General features: G+C 42.2%; 1 protein-coding gene across 1 annotated transcript; it reads left to right on the top strand.

Annotated features, from left to right (window-relative positions):
* The first annotated feature begins 2,430 nt into the window (after positions 1-2,430).
* si:ch211-217a12.1 (alanine aminotransferase 2-like) lies at positions 2,431-15,198 on the top strand. The gene is made up of 12 exons (XM_061713413.1): positions 2,431-2,567; positions 2,652-2,839; positions 7,383-7,472; positions 8,091-8,199; positions 8,390-8,523; positions 9,456-9,699; positions 9,789-9,868; positions 10,122-10,258; positions 11,533-11,707; positions 14,102-14,257; positions 14,336-14,448; positions 14,543-15,198. Exons 2-12 carry the CDS (start codon positions 2,693-2,695, stop codon positions 14,631-14,633), a joined length of 1,476 nt encoding a protein of 491 aa, XP_061569397.1. The 5' UTR covers positions 2,431-2,567; positions 2,652-2,692; the 3' UTR covers positions 14,634-15,198.
* Positions 15,199-15,232: the final 34 nt, after the last annotated feature.

The following is a 15,232-nucleotide window of genomic DNA, read 5'->3' as shown; positions in this document are numbered from 1 at the left end:
GAAACTCCCACCTCCCCACTTTCCCTTTTCCCTCTTACATCACACGCTCCTCCACTGTCAGCTCCCTGAATGTCACGGTCTGTCCCCACATGTCTGCCAAGACGGCATTCAAATACATGGACTATAGCTGAAGGTTGTTTTTATTGTTATATTTATTTATTTATTTATTTTTAATCTTAAGAATTGTCATCTTTTATACACATTAACACACATAAATACAGATCATAATTATTTAACAAAGATTACACGTTCCTTTGGCAACAGTTGTGCATCAGTTTGGCTTTAATGATGTTCAGAAACGCTTTTGAAGGCTGAGCTTCAAGGATCGATCAAGCCGATCATCTTATTGATCTGGAGATCTGTTCTTCAGTGTTACCTGTGTGTCACGTGACGCCGCCAGAGCACGTGCTGCACTAACGTCGCCAGCCCATCACATGCTTGGATGTGAACAGTTTTAGTTTGCGATATCAAATGTCTTTCTCGATCCCTTTCCAAGATGTTTGGGTGGAGGGGTCTCTGTCTCACATGCACATCCGCCGGGGATTAGTTGGTAAGACATGACACAAAATCAGGCGTCTTGGTTGGAAGCCCTGCTCTGCACAAAAACTTGTTCCTCTTCATTCTTATCCGGCTTTTCTTGAAATGTAATTATTTTCATTCCGTGAGCCACAATGAGTGTCAAGAAGAGACAACAGCTAGTTTTTCCACCAAACCCTTTTGATTTGTTGTCTTGTGCCCTCTAACTATAAGGTCCACACTTGAGTAGAATGGATGTGGCCTAAAATAACACAAGATACTGTATGTGCAATAGCTAACTATCGAAACATCTAACCAATATCTTAACTTTTTTTTAACTATCAGTTAAAATTGTTGATCAGTGTGAACTGCAGTGGGATTTTTTTTACTTTCACAATTCTGATTAACCTGTGTTCCGGATACAGCTGTAGCTGGGAAAAGGAAACCTCTCAAAATATTTTGCTGCAAATAAAAATAATTTTGCATAAACTGCATTTAGAGTGAAAGTGCCTACAGGACTGTCTCAGAAAATTAGAATATTGTGATTTTCTGTAATGCAATTACAAAAACAAAAATGTCATACAATCTGGATTCATTACAAATCAACTGAAATATTGCAAGCCTTTTATTATTTTAATATTGCTGATCATGGCTTGCAGCTTAAGAAAACTCAAATATCCTATCTCAAAAAATTTGAATATTCTGGGAATCTTAATCTTAAACTGTAAACCATAATCAGAAATATTAAAATAATAAAAGGCTTACAATATTTCAGTTGATTTGTAATAAATCCAGAATGTAGGACATTTTAGTTTTTTTAATTGCATTACAGAAAATAAAGAACTTTATCACAATATTCTAATTTTCTGAGACAGTCCTGTATACAAAAACAGCCAGCTACACAAGGGTACTTTGTGTTTTTATGCATAGCCTATCTACATTTACGATGTAGTTGCTGCAGTCTTTAACTAAAAAACAATCTGAGGACTTTGCTCTTATAACACAAGAAAATAATTAACTGCTAAAAAAAGAGCCTGTTTTCCATTTTCAGTCCAACCAGAAATGAAAAAGAGCACCATTATGTATAGTTAATAAATTTAATGAAAAAATGATAATAAAATAGATTGTTATTAACAGAACTGGCAACCTGGGGGGAGACTTGTTTCAGAAGCATTGATGGTTCAATCACATTTTGATTTTTGGCAGTAGCCTCGCCTCGACACTATCACCGTTATATAATTACGCTGGTGATAATGGAGGTCAGTAACCACCCTGGTTACCTTGTAAGGAGCTTTAAGTAATTCAGATACAAACTGAGTGTGAAGTGTCAAGTTTATCTCGCGGCTCTAATGCTGCATTCAGGGTAACTGGGATGTTTATGGAGAAGCTAAAAAATAAAATAAAATAAATAAATAAACATCAAGGTGCCTCAACGCGACTCACAATGACAATTTTTGATGTTTGTAGTTTATTGTATAAATAATTCGTTGTTTGATGCCACTACAGTTTTTATGTCGTATTTTTACTGTGACTAAAATAAATTCGTAATATCCCCAACGCACCCGAGAGACTGCAAATTATTTATTTCCAAACGAAATAGACGGATTTACTTTTGGATTAACTGTTGGATTTGGATTTAACATCCAAATCCAACAACTTAACTGTTTCACTTTTCCCCCCGGCAGGTCTAAATTGTTGCATATTTTCGTGTAAAGACCGCGCCGCTTTACTCGTTAGTTTACAACGGCACTTAAAGGCATCATTTGGCACCGTGGTGAGGGCTGATTTATGGTTCCGCGTTACACCAACGCAGAGCCTACGGCGTACGTTGCGCGTCGACGCGTAACCTACGCCGAGGCTCCTGCGTCGATTAACGCACCATAATTCAGGCTTGAGGGGCGAAATGCGAGGAGACGCTCCGACCAACCGCCTGTGCGGGTGACCGAGGGGCGGGGGCGAGCATTGGGCTCGTGAACGCGCCTCCAAAAGTGTCAGTGAGAGCAACGAGGAGGAGTAAACACACGCAACTCACTATCGCAGCTGAGCACCTGGTAACAGCGCTGCTGCAGCTCCCAGCGTGCATTTACTCCACATTACTCTCCTTTTTATTCATGCTTTTTTTATTCTTGTCTCAGATCAAACTTCAGAGGAGGAAAACGGCGTGCCAGCGAGCAGGATGTCCCAGCGGGAGGTGAACGGGGTGCAGAGCCGGGGCAGGGTGCTGACTCTGGACACCATGAACCCCAACGTGAGGCGGGTGGAGTACGCGGTGCGCGGCCCCATGGTGCAGCGGGCGGTGCAGATAGAGAAGGAGCTGCGAGAGGTAAACACGCTCCAACACACGGGGAAAGAGAGAAAAAGTATATATAAGAGTTAGGGTTGCCAACCGCCCCTTGATAAACAGAATCGTCCCCGTATTTATAAACTAAAGTACGCGTCCCGTATTGAGCTGAAAAGGGACGCACTTTGTCCAGTATTACTGATTACTGTGAGAGTCAAACATAGTCATAAAATGCCAATGGAAAATGGCATTGAGCTGTTGAGTTCATAAGTTGTTTTTTTCTGTTTTACTATAACTTCAGCCTACAGTCGTGGCCTTTGAGACACAAATATGTTTACAAGTTTTCTACAGACTTTCTGTTTGCACTTTTGTTATTGCACTAAAAATGTGCACTATTACAGAATGGATGTTCTGCTTGCTTTCTATTGTTTTATATTAATTTATACAATTTTAAGTTAAGCAGGACAGGTTTCTGTTTAAGAAAGATACTTATTTTATTCAGTTCATTTTGTCATTATGTATTAATAACAAAATGGTCAGAATGGACAGTATGGTGTAAATAAGTATATTTATATAAATATTTATATGGGCATGTGTGTGTATGTATGTAGATGTAAGTGTGTGAGTACAGTGTGTGAGTATTTATGAATAAGGGTTAAATGATTAGTGAATGGGGGTAGGATTAAATAAGTTTACACTTCTTCCTTCTGCTTTTTGCACATGTAAATGAAGATATCAGGTGTTTAAAGTATGAAATTCTTTGTTTTGTTGTTTTGTTTTCTTATCTTCTCTTGAATAGTTGTTTTTTTACATATACAAAATAGAAAATCAAATCAAGTGAATTGCTGGATAATAATTTGTTTTCCATGTGTCCATGGCATTCAAAAATATGCATCTAATTCAATTTAGGTTTGAATCAAATAGTTAAAAAATCGTTTCACTCACAAAAAAAGGGGTTAAAAAAATTCACCAGGCCAGGAAGGGTGAAGGCAATCGGTTTGGCCGGCCCTCCGATGAGGTGTCCTTTATTTATTTTTCAGGGAGTTGGCAACCCTAATAAGAGTATATATAAGTGTGTATGTGTCAAAGTGGGTTGGGTTTTATTAATTTAAGGCATGAAGGTTGTCAAAGCCTCCCAGCTGTTGAACTCTTCAGCAACTGGAATTTGACTTCACACATTTGGGAAGTCTCTCAAACACCTGTTGGGAATTGCCTTTGTGTTTTTATTTTTTTGGGGAGGGAAGGGAGAGGGACACACACAGCAGACACAGCAACTGTGATGGTCACTGGGGAAATGGAAAAAGAAGTTATTTCCTATCCGTTTCCTCGATATGTGATTACAAAAGTGAGTAGTCGCTGGTCCTGATGAACTGGCTTGCTCAGTGACATGGAGACAGAAGGTCGTCTTGTCTGTCCACCTCCCTGAAACTGTTATTTTCTACTCAGATTACATTCAGCCGAGGTAATAGCCATGTACTGTTCTGGCTTGGAACGAAGTGTCTTTCAATGCAGGCGGCTTTGAGTGCATTTGGCTCTGCTTTGGCTTGAGGGGGGATGCATGACTCTGAGGACCTGGATATAGTGAAGGGGTATTACATAAGGGTGCATTCTCTCTCTGTTGTCTGCTTTTTCCCACTCAGAAGAGGGAGATCTGACGCCGCTGCAGTTGCGAGGCCATGCAGCTTCTGCAGGGTCATTCATTACATGCAGTTCTGATGGAAGCATACACCCTGCTATCCTCAACTTTGAATAAAAAACACACACAAAAGGGCTTAAAATGTAACTTTATGTGCTGGGAAAATGTCCCACGTTGGACCGAAGTTGTTATTGAGAGGTTTGTGTCTCTCTGTTCAGATCCAAAACTACAAAAAAAAGGTCTTGGAGGCATCACAGGGCTTGTTTGGCAGCAGCAGACTAGTCGGTGTGCTTCCTGTCAGATCTGTGACTGGAACACTTTTACTTGTGGCTCAGCAGATTTTATGCAAGTGTGCTCGTGTGCACCGGTGTGGTGATGACCCTTGTAAATCCTTACCCAGACAACTGGCATGACACTGCCTGCGCCGCAGCAAACTGCATTTGCTGTGACAATACCAGGGGGACGGAAAAATAATCCCCCTGGTATTTGTGCAGTTCCTTTACACGTCCCTTCTCCTTTTTCTTTCGAGGGAGCTGAAGTTTCATCCGACTATAGGGACTCTCGTAAACACGGTGTTGAAGCTGACGCATCACATGATTATTATTCCAGTTAAGTCCAGCCACGGTGGTTGCAGCATGACTGATCAGCGTCATGAGACTACAGTCAAGTGAAACGTGAGTGCGGGGTGGTTCTCAGGACAGGCTCCATTCACCCTGGTGGTCCACTGGCTGCTCCGGCCTATTTAATCAGTGCCTGGTGCTGACTGAGGAGGAGAACGACGTGCAGAACGAACCAGCGCTGAGAACAACCAGCCTCTTTGTTGCATGAGACTAAGGACAGCGTAAAGACTTGAAGGGAAATGTGCTGCATCCAGTTACTTGGACTTCAAACCAGCATATATCTGAATCCTGTACCACCAGAGCATCCTTAGTCCTTAAAGGATTTTTTTTTATTATTTTGGTCTAGCATCTTTGAACCACAGAAAAATAAACTACATTAGTGTGTGACGTTCCTTTTGTTCAGAGTATTCAGGTTTTGTACAAATGGAATCTGGGCCAGAAATGCAGGTTTTACATGGAAAAGCAAAAAAAGACAAGAATACTAAGAATGTGTACAACTATATAAACCATAATGTGATGCTGTCACTAGTCTGAAGTATAAATAAACTATTGTCATATTTTATAATGGATCTTGTATCTTACCCAGTGTGTAAGCCTACGGGGCTTTTCAAACAAATAAAGGGCAAATTATGTCATTAAAAAGGCATCAACAAAACTATGAGGCAGCCCTTTAAACTGGTGGACGACAGCGTAGGTGTTTAAAAACAAGCGAACAAGGATGATTATGGAACCGTTATTACATGATGGGCTGTCTGATCATGTAATAGATGCCATAGATGCAGCTTAACTAGAAGCAGGTGGAGGGATTTCACCACATCTACAACCTGCCCAAACCCCAGGAAGGTCTCAGCTAACGCAGTGGCTGCGTGATGACGTTGTTTTTATCAGGTCCATAATTAAAGTACCGTTGTGTTTGAATTCCTGATGAGCTGTTTTTATGGATTTTAAGTTCCATTTGAAGTTCTGTGACCCGTAGTATAAATACTGACTTACTGACTTACTGATGCTGGAAACCAAAAATAAGTTGGCGGATTTTCACTTTCGACTTCCTCTTCTACTTTTTGGTCAGATTTGAAGTAAAGTAACCCAAGACCCCGTCATCGTCATCTAACATCACCTGACAGCACGGCCGCCTCAAGTGGTGTGCGAACCACGGGGCCTCGCGCTATTTTTTATTTTTATTTTTTTCCCCCTTCTTTCCCTTATAAATATCAACAGTCACGTTCCATCACAGACCTAAATGTGTACTAGTCTGTGCATATCAATAAATATATGTGCAATGATGACGCGTGTCTGTTGTTCAATACAACTGATCAGACCAAGCGCAGACACAAGCTGCTCTGATCGAGACGGGTGGAGTTGGAACAAACTGTCACACAATGTCGAGAGAATGAGACAGATTCAGGAAATTTCCAGCAGGGAATGAAAAAAGAAAAAAACTAAAGAAAATGGAAGAGTTTAATGCCTCTCTGAAAGGCTCGTTTGATAAATTTGTTACAAAAATCACCGATCCGACCGGGTCTCAAGCAGCCGCGGGGACCCGCGTCGAGGTCAGCTGAGATGATGATGAGGCAGGGGAAGGTATCCAGTATTTTGCTAATTGAAGAGTTAAAATTGCGCATATAGACACCGATACGACCAGAAAAACCCAAACATTTCGGGCCCCCCCAGCCATTTCGCACAGGGCCTCGCAAATCTCCCAGACGGCTCTGCCTGACAGGTACAGCGTGTTGGGTACAACGGGCCGGCCACACCGGCCCAAACTGAAGTCTCAGTTAACAAGACGCAGACGATGACATGAGGGAGGACAGAAGAGGAGGAACATCAAGCTGGTTACGTGATTCGATTAGGCCGGCATGTCTTGAGCACAAACAGGGAGTGGATTGTACTGGGGGGCCCTCCCCCTCCAAGACCAGCAGTCCTGCAGCACAAACCAAACCAGACGTTGTGCCTTTGGTTCCTTGTGAAGCAGAAGGGAGCTGATGAGAGGAAACGCACGTGTGGGTGTGAAGACGGGCCGGAGCGTTGATGTAAATCTGACCTGATTCACATCATCACATGATGGCACACAGATTGGTGGTACAAAATAATCCCCAGAGACATCCTCTCCTTCAAGTCCTCAAGTTTAAAAATACGTGTTGGTTCTACAAAGCGTTTGTTGAATAGATGCCACAAGTCTGCATGAACTGCCAGAGTTTCTTATTTTGCATATGTACCTTTTTTGTTTTTAAGGTCTTGTTTTCTTTACACATTTTGTCCACCTGATGCTCGGAGACTGGAGCCGCCATGTAAAACAGATCTTTACGGTTGTTGGTCTCTGTTGTTGCAGGGAGTCAAGAAACCGTTCACAGAGGTCATCAAGGCGAACATCGGTGACGCCCACGCCATGGGCCAGAGGCCAATCACGTTCTTCAGACAGGTAAGACACAAACTGTAACATATGTATGGAAACATGTCTACTGAGTAGGGCTGTTCGATTAATCGATTTTAAATCGTAATCGCGATTATGTAATTAGAACGATGTTAAAACCTGAAACTCGTAAAATCGATTTTTCACTTGTTTGCCTTGTCTTGTTTTATTTAATTGGAAATATAACTTACTGTATGTTTGCAAGTGCTGATTTGCTGATTTTTTTTTTTCAACAAGATAAAACTTTATATTTTATTATATTTTTTTAAACTTTTTTTCAACTTATTTTACAGAGCTTTGCACTTTATTCATTCATTTTTGGTTTAATAAGAGCAAAGTTTGCACTTAAAGCCCAATGGGGCAAATGTTCAATAAAAAAACAGCATATTTGAAATCATTTATTTGCCTTTTGTCAATTCACAAAATTATCGTAATCGTAATCGAAAATCGGATTTTGAGAGAAAAAAATCGAGATTTTATTTTTGGGCAAAATCGAACAGCCCTACTACTGAGTTTAAATTGCCTCAAAAGTAATCCGTTATTTTATTGAAATGAAATCAGATGGGAAGACTGTGTCACAGTGGGTGTTAGAGATGGATAGGATTTATTTTTCTCCTCTCCTCAAAGGTGTTGGCTCTGTGTTCGTACCCTGAACTGCTGGAGGACAACAAGTTTCCAGAGGACGCCAAGAAGAGAGCCCGTCGTATCCTGGACGCATGCGGGGGCCACAGTATAGGTCAGACAACTCCCCCTAACGCCACCAACCACACGCACTCGCGTCACTGGCTTCCTGCTGAGTTTGTGTATTCCTTAATAATTAATTTGACCAGCTTGAGTCTGTGTGAACAGACCCAGACTGTTGTAAACAGTAGACCGTAAAGATACTGAGTTGTGACTGAGTCAAAGTCCGTTCTCCTGTGTTGAAGGGGCCTACAGCGCCAGCCAGGGAATCGAGTGCATCCGCCAGGATGTGTCGCAGTACATAGAGAAGAGAGACGGGGGCATCCCCTCCAACCCGGACAACATCTACCTCTCCACCGGGGCCAGCGATGCTATCGTGGTATCTATCATGTTCTTATTATCTGGGAGCCCGTCGCCTTCATGAGTGCTTGGGTCCGGATGTCCGGCACAAATTAAGTTCATGTTTTAATGCAACTTGTGTTAATCATATACTCATTTGCACTTTGCACATCTGCGACTGTCCTACATTTACGGACCTTTGTCACTGTCGGTTTTATGCAACCAAGTCAGTAAAGATAAACTCAGCAAGTGTAACAAAACAGTGGCATTTCTGGCACAGACTGTACAAGCATTACAATTAAGTATTGCCAAGTGACCATACAGCAGGGCTATTCAATTGGCGGCTCGCAGGCCACATGCGGCCCGCCAGGAGCTTTTATGTGGCCCCTGGTCATATTTCAAAAAAGGGGGTGTTTGTTGACATTTTTTTTTTTTATTTTATTTTTTTTTAATAATATTTTTATAACTGGCTACTATGGACTAAAATGGTTGTGCTAAATGCTTAATATAATATTCAAATAAGGAAATCTTGGTGGAAAGTGGTGCTTTGTCATTATGGTGTGTTTTATTAAAAGTAGGTCAATATCAATTTCATTAAGTTTGCATGATGCATGGTTTCAAAATGAACTTGCATTCAAAATAATATTTCTTTATCTGAATATTATATTTAACATTCACAATTACTAAATCTGGAGACAATTAATACATAATTCATATGTAAACTAGATATATTCAAATGTATAATACAAATGTATTATATTTACATAAGTCTTCGTCTTTGAGTGCAAAATACATTTTGAAAACTCCCACATTTTCAAATTGTGCGGCCCTCTCCATACAGTCCTTTTGCAGATGTGGCCCCCGGCCGAATCTAGTTGAATACCCCTGCCATACAGCTACTCCATCCCGACAACAAGTTGAACCACTTTTCCTCTCCTCCCCTCCTTCCTTTCCCACTGTCTCCGATGGCAGACCATGTTGAAGTTGCTGGTGTGCGGCGAGGGCCGCGACCGTACAGGAGTCATGATCTCCATCCCTCAGTACCCTCTGTACTCGGCCGCCCTGGCCGACCTGGGCGCCGTCCAGGTCAACTACTACCTGGATGAAGAGAAGTGTTGGAGTCTGGACGTATCGGAGCTCAGGAGATCCCTGACTGCAGCCAGGCAGCACTGCAAACCGCGCGTCCTCTGCATCATCAACCCTGGAAACCCCACAGGTCTGTCCGTCTGCTTGCCGTTCTGTCGTTTTCCTTTTGTCTAGAAACGGATTAAACCACCTCTGGATCTTTCTGTTTCTGTGTGATAGGTCAGGTCCAGAGCCGGCAGTGCATTGAAGATGTGATCCGGTTTGCTAAAGAGGAGCATCTGTTCCTCATGGCTGATGAGGTAAATATCAATGACATTCCCTCTGTTTGAAATAGTCATACATGTCTGAAGGCACAAATTAATAATGAAAGATTTGATCTCCAAAAAAAACAGTGACACAGTTACTTAAATATTCAGTATGATGCAATTCTGTATAATAAAAGGTTGACACAGTGACCTTATCTGGTAACAAGATTTAGATGGTTAATACTGGACTGTTAGTGTGCACATCTGCACCTGCAAGCCTTGTGATGCAGCTGTTTTCTCTCCGCAGGTCTACCAGGATAACGTCTATGCAGACGGCTGCAAGTTCCACTCCTTTAAGAAGGTCTTGTTTGAGATGGGACCAGAGTACTCTGAGGCCGTGGAGATGGCCTCCTTCCACTCCACCTCCAAGTGCTACATGGGAGAGTGAGTAGCGGCATGCATGCTCGCACGCACACCAGCGCCAATACAGTCGTTCATGACCAACGCTGCAGCTCACCTGCAGGAAATCTAAATTGTACGCAGTGTGCTTTGTTTCATGAGGGTGGGCACTCCCACAAAACAAATCACACTGAGTCCTTCCTCATTTCTTAGAATAATTAATTGCTTATCAAGTGCAGCTCAAGTTGCTGTTTCGTGCTCCGGGTAAAAAGAGGGGACGGAGGAAGCGAGGCTGTAGGTCTGGCGTCCAAGTTTAGCTCAGATGCTCAGGGCCAGATGTTTGCGGAGGGTTCGTTTCTTCGATGTTTGCTTTGGTGCCGGTGCGCCCTCGTCGCCGTCTTCTCCTGTTTCCCTGGCCCGTGCTCGGGAGCCAGTGCAACGTTGGAATTACTGGGATGCTTTTCCAGCGTGCTTCCCCGTGTTTACAGCCGGCTATCCGGATGTGACGTCCCGACCCAGGTGAAGACTACGTGACCGCATCGCATCAGGGCTTTGTGTGATGTTCAGGGACAGTTTCATTTGTAAAAGGAAGAACACTCAAACCTTCCCCTCATTTGAATCACAGATGTTTGAGATTCAGACTCTTCTCACTGTGTTGGTTTTATCTTCAATAATCAGGTTTTTCCCCAGCTCTCTTACACCTGCCTCTGTGGAACCAATTCTCAAAAAAATCTAACCTGGATCCCACGATCCAAATAGTTTCAAACCCATGGATTTATTTGTCTGTTGCTCGTAGATACTCAGTTTTTAAGGAGTAAATTCAAAACAGTCCACATCCTCTTCTATTTGCATGGGTATTTCCTGTTTTCTATTAATTTCCATTAAAGTTTCATGATTTAAAAAATCTGCCCAGTAAGTTAGAGGTTTTTGTTTTGAGAGAACGTCCTGTACTCTTAACTGTGTCACTAATAATATTGAGCATAAATAATAGTCTGAATAGTCTTACAGTTTAGTTTCCACTGACAAAATAGTTTCAGTTATGACACAATAGTAGAAATGTCTGGTCAGACTCCTGAATCACTGGTCTCTTGCTTGTTGCTGGTGTGTGAACATGCAAGGATGTGTCAGTAGCTTCATTATATCCATTATTTCCTGCAGGTTGGGTTTCAAGTGGCCAAACAAAAGAAAATGAACAATGCATTAAAAAAGGGAGGGAAGACGTTGGTTCAGATGACGTAACCCTGCTGACATGAACTTCACCCTGGGTGATACTGATCCCTGTGTTTGTCTTTTATCCTCCTTCTGTTTGCGTGTCTTAGGTGTGGATTTCGAGGAGGCTACATGGAGGTGATCAACCTGGACCCTGAAGTGAAGGCTCAACTCACCAAGCTGGTGTCCGTGCGTCTGTGCCCCCCCGTCCCCGGACAGGCTCTCATGGACTTGGTGGTTAACCCCCCGCGCCCCGACGAGCCGTCCCACACCACGTTCATGAAGGTCTGTGACATAAAACGCATTCTAACGAATGCACACGTGGCAGTGCTCGGCGTGTGTGTGCAAACAGATTTGACTTATGTAAACATTTGTCAGCAACGTGCCATATTATCTAAGCACACAAAGCCTACAGTGAATGTGCCGAAGTCCTCACACAGCACCCCGTCATGAACAACCAGCTCCGGTATGCTGAAATATCCCCCCAAAATGTGTCTCTTTCTGGTAGATTTGTAAATATAACTCAGAGCAGCTTTGCACTGCAAAGGTATGAGCGGTATAGGATCATAAAGCGTGGGATACACACTTGCAAAGAGCAAAGTACATATTTTAGGAGCAAGGACATCCGAATCATCACCAGCTGTTAGGCGTGTCTGAGAAACACACTACGGCTTTATACTTCACAGGAGACTAAATGTAATGTATGAATTATACTTTGTGATTTACTACAACACCTATTCTAAAATAAGGTTGTGATGCTGCGTTAAATGTGGATCAAAACAGAATGCAATCACTAGCACATCTCATAAAACCATGTTTTATCCCCAGTAGAACATAAACAATATATCAGGTGTTGAAACATTTTGTCATTTCATGTAAAATATGAGCTCATTTTGAATTTGATGCCAGCAGCACATCTCAGAAATGTTGGATCAAAAGGCTGGAAAAGTAACTGATGTAAATCGAAAACTTAAGGAGCATTCGACAGCTAATTAGTTCATTGTAAAAAGGTCAATAACATGACTGGAGCATTTCAGAGCGGCAGAGCATCTGAGATATAAAGATGGAGAAGTTCATCAATCTGCGACATACTTAATCAAAATATTGTGGCACAATATCAGGAAAATGTTCCTCAACATAAAATTGTGAAGACTTTGAAAGTCCCACCATCTAAAGAGGAGGAATCGCTGTGATTAAAGGTCAGAACTGGATGTTTTCGTGGGTTTCACTAGGGCCTGTGGTCTGGGCAGTGTCTTCCCCAGGGAAAGCCTTGCAGACTCATCACCTGATTTCGCAGGTGAGGAGTCTGTGTGTCGAACTGGTCTGTTGAGCATCTAGTGGGACAACATTCCTCTTCTAAAACTCCAGCCACTGGTCTCCTCACTCCCCACACGCTTGCAGACAGTTGTTAAAAAAAGAGGGGACGCTACACACAGGGGCGTCAATTGGGTATGGCAGCCGCCACACCTTGGCTTCAAGGGAAAATGTAAAGGTTTGTTTTTTGAATACATTTATGGAATTACTCTGTGTCTATTTGTATTGATTATTCTATAACTTAATACATATAGAATAACTACAAATGCAAATCAGAACAACATGATCGATTTCACTTGTTATTTTACACTGCAAAAACTCAAAATCTTAACAAGAATATTTGTCTCATTTTTAGTAAAAAAAAATCTCATTACATTTAAGACAAGACTCAAAAACAACAATTTTCACCTGTTTCAAGTAGATTTTCACTTAAAATAAGTGGAAAAATCTGCCACAGGAACAAGATAAATCTTGTCCCACTGGCTCATTTTTTTACTTATTTCAAGTGAAAATTTACTTGAAACAGGTGAAAATGGTCAAATAAGTTATTTTTCTGGTGAAGACTCGTTTTAAGTGTAATGAGATTTTTTGACTAAAAATTAGACATTTTAACTAGAAATAAGACAAATATTCCTGGTAGGAATTTGAGTTTTTGCAGTGAGTGAGACTGCATTTGAAAAATGTACATAGTGCATTTGAATAAGCTACATAGCAGACTTCTGTGATGAGTATTTGCTGGACGTGTTGATTGATACTCTAGTTAAGTTCTGTGACTCGTAACCTTGCCATACCTTAGCTTCCACTGAATTGGCTACACAGTGGCAAACATCGCCCTGCTCTGATTTTTGTGAGATGTGTTGCTGTCATCAAATTCAGAATGAGTTAATATTTTCCTTAAAATGGTAAAATGTCTCAGTTTAACATCTGATAATTGATTATGGATAAGGGGAGCCGGTTATTGGTCAAGATGTGGGGGTGTTCCAGCGCAGCAGCGATGACGGCAGGCCTGCTGTCATGCCTCGTATCGGCCACCAGGGGGCAGAGATGGTTCGGTTCAGCTCAGGGACTGAATCACCTGAAACATGCTGGAGCCCCAGGACTTTTAAAAGATTTCCCACGGAAGCATTTTTCATTGGCAGAGATGTGGTGTAATTTATACTTTTAAAAAGGAAGTATCCTATAATGACCTAAATCTTGTTCATTCTTGTAATTTCATAAATATGGGAAATAGTGATGTACTCCAAGGTGTTTGGTACACATGCTGCTCATAACGGTGGCTTAATGATTGAGGACATTTACCACGATAATGAAAATATAACCGAACATGAAACTTTGTCACCGACATCTAACTTTGCTTCCTGCCAGGAGCGAACAGCTGTCATGGCTGATTTGGCAGAGAAAGCCAGGCTAACGGAAGAGATCTTCAACAAGGTACCTGGTATCACCTGCAACCCGGTCCAGGGAGCCATGTACACCTTCCCCCGCATCGCTCTGTCTCAGAAGGCCATTGACAAAGCAAAGGTCAGCTCTCCACACCCCCTGGATGTCCTTATTTACCTTCCTGCACAGAGATCCGTGTGTAACTCTGTGTGTTTGCAGGAGCAAGGCATGATTCCAGATATGTTCTACTGTATGAAATTACTGGAGGAGGAAGGAATCTGCTTGGTTCCTGGAAGTGGCTTTGGCCAGAAAGAAGGAACCTACCACTTCAGGTTGGTACATCCTTGTTCAGATAGTTTTAGTCTCTCGCGTTCACATCACATGATACCAACGCAGTTATATCGAGCGATGTCTTCCTCCATCTAGGATGACCATCTTGCCCCCGGCCGACAAGCTGAAGGTGGTGCTGCACAAGATCCGCGACTACCACCTGCGCTTCACGGCCGAGTTCTCCTAACGCTCTGCGGCCTTGGAAGCACATCTCAGAAACCAACCCGTTCAGTGCCAGTATCCACGTGCCTTTGTGTGACTGCAGCATCCGTCTCTCACCTCCAAGACCTTACCTTCTAGTTCCGATTGTTTTTTTCCCCTCTCTTGAACGAAGGACCATGACGGTTTCCTTGTTAAACACCTGCAGAAAACAGACTTCCTGTTCCTATGCAAGTACAGCATGTGGACATGTAACGCCTTTCTGTACACGATGCACTTTTAAGTATTCCTCGTAAGGTCTGCCATGTTCAAAAGGATGTTGTAAGTTAGATTCGGTGTTAGATCGTTCGGTCTTGCTGTCGCAGCTACATCCCTCTCCTGTCATGAAGAAAATGTCCTAATGCACACTAAATTAACCAGATAAATGACTTGTTGTACTCACTTGTTGGGGATGCGGTAGTCATGTAAGCTCTTGTTTTTGAAAGCTTGTATGTACCAATCTGTATTAGTGTTTAATTGTCTCAAATGTGATTGTTTTATGAACTGTATGCACTTCAAGCCCTTCAATTTGAATATATTTACAAGATATTCTATGGCACGGCTTGTGTGAATTTACTGAGCGAAAAA

The sequence above is a fragment of the Cololabis saira genome, chromosome 22, assembly GCF_033807715.1.
Source record: "Cololabis saira isolate AMF1-May2022 chromosome 22, fColSai1.1, whole genome shotgun sequence".
NCBI classification, from domain to species: domain Eukaryota; kingdom Metazoa; phylum Chordata; class Actinopteri; order Beloniformes; family Belonidae; genus Cololabis; species Cololabis saira.
This window is presented reverse-complemented; position numbering and strand designations above follow the sequence as displayed.

What these genes read in the sequence shown, in the direction of transcription:
- si:ch211-217a12.1 (XM_061713413.1), top strand. Translation starts at nt 2,693, where the DNA reads ATGTCCCAGCGGGAGGTGAACGGGGTGCAGAGCCGGGGCAGGGTGCTG. An exon ending in CAATCACGTTCTTCAGACAG is followed by an intron (nt 7,473 to 8,090) that starts GTAAGACACAAA and finishes CTCTCCTCAAAG; the next exon opens with GTGTTGGCTCTGTGTTCGTA. An exon ending in CAACCCTGGAAACCCCACAG is followed by an intron (nt 9,700 to 9,788) that starts GTCTGTCCGTCT and finishes TCTGTGTGATAG; the next exon opens with GTCAGGTCCAGAGCCGGCAG.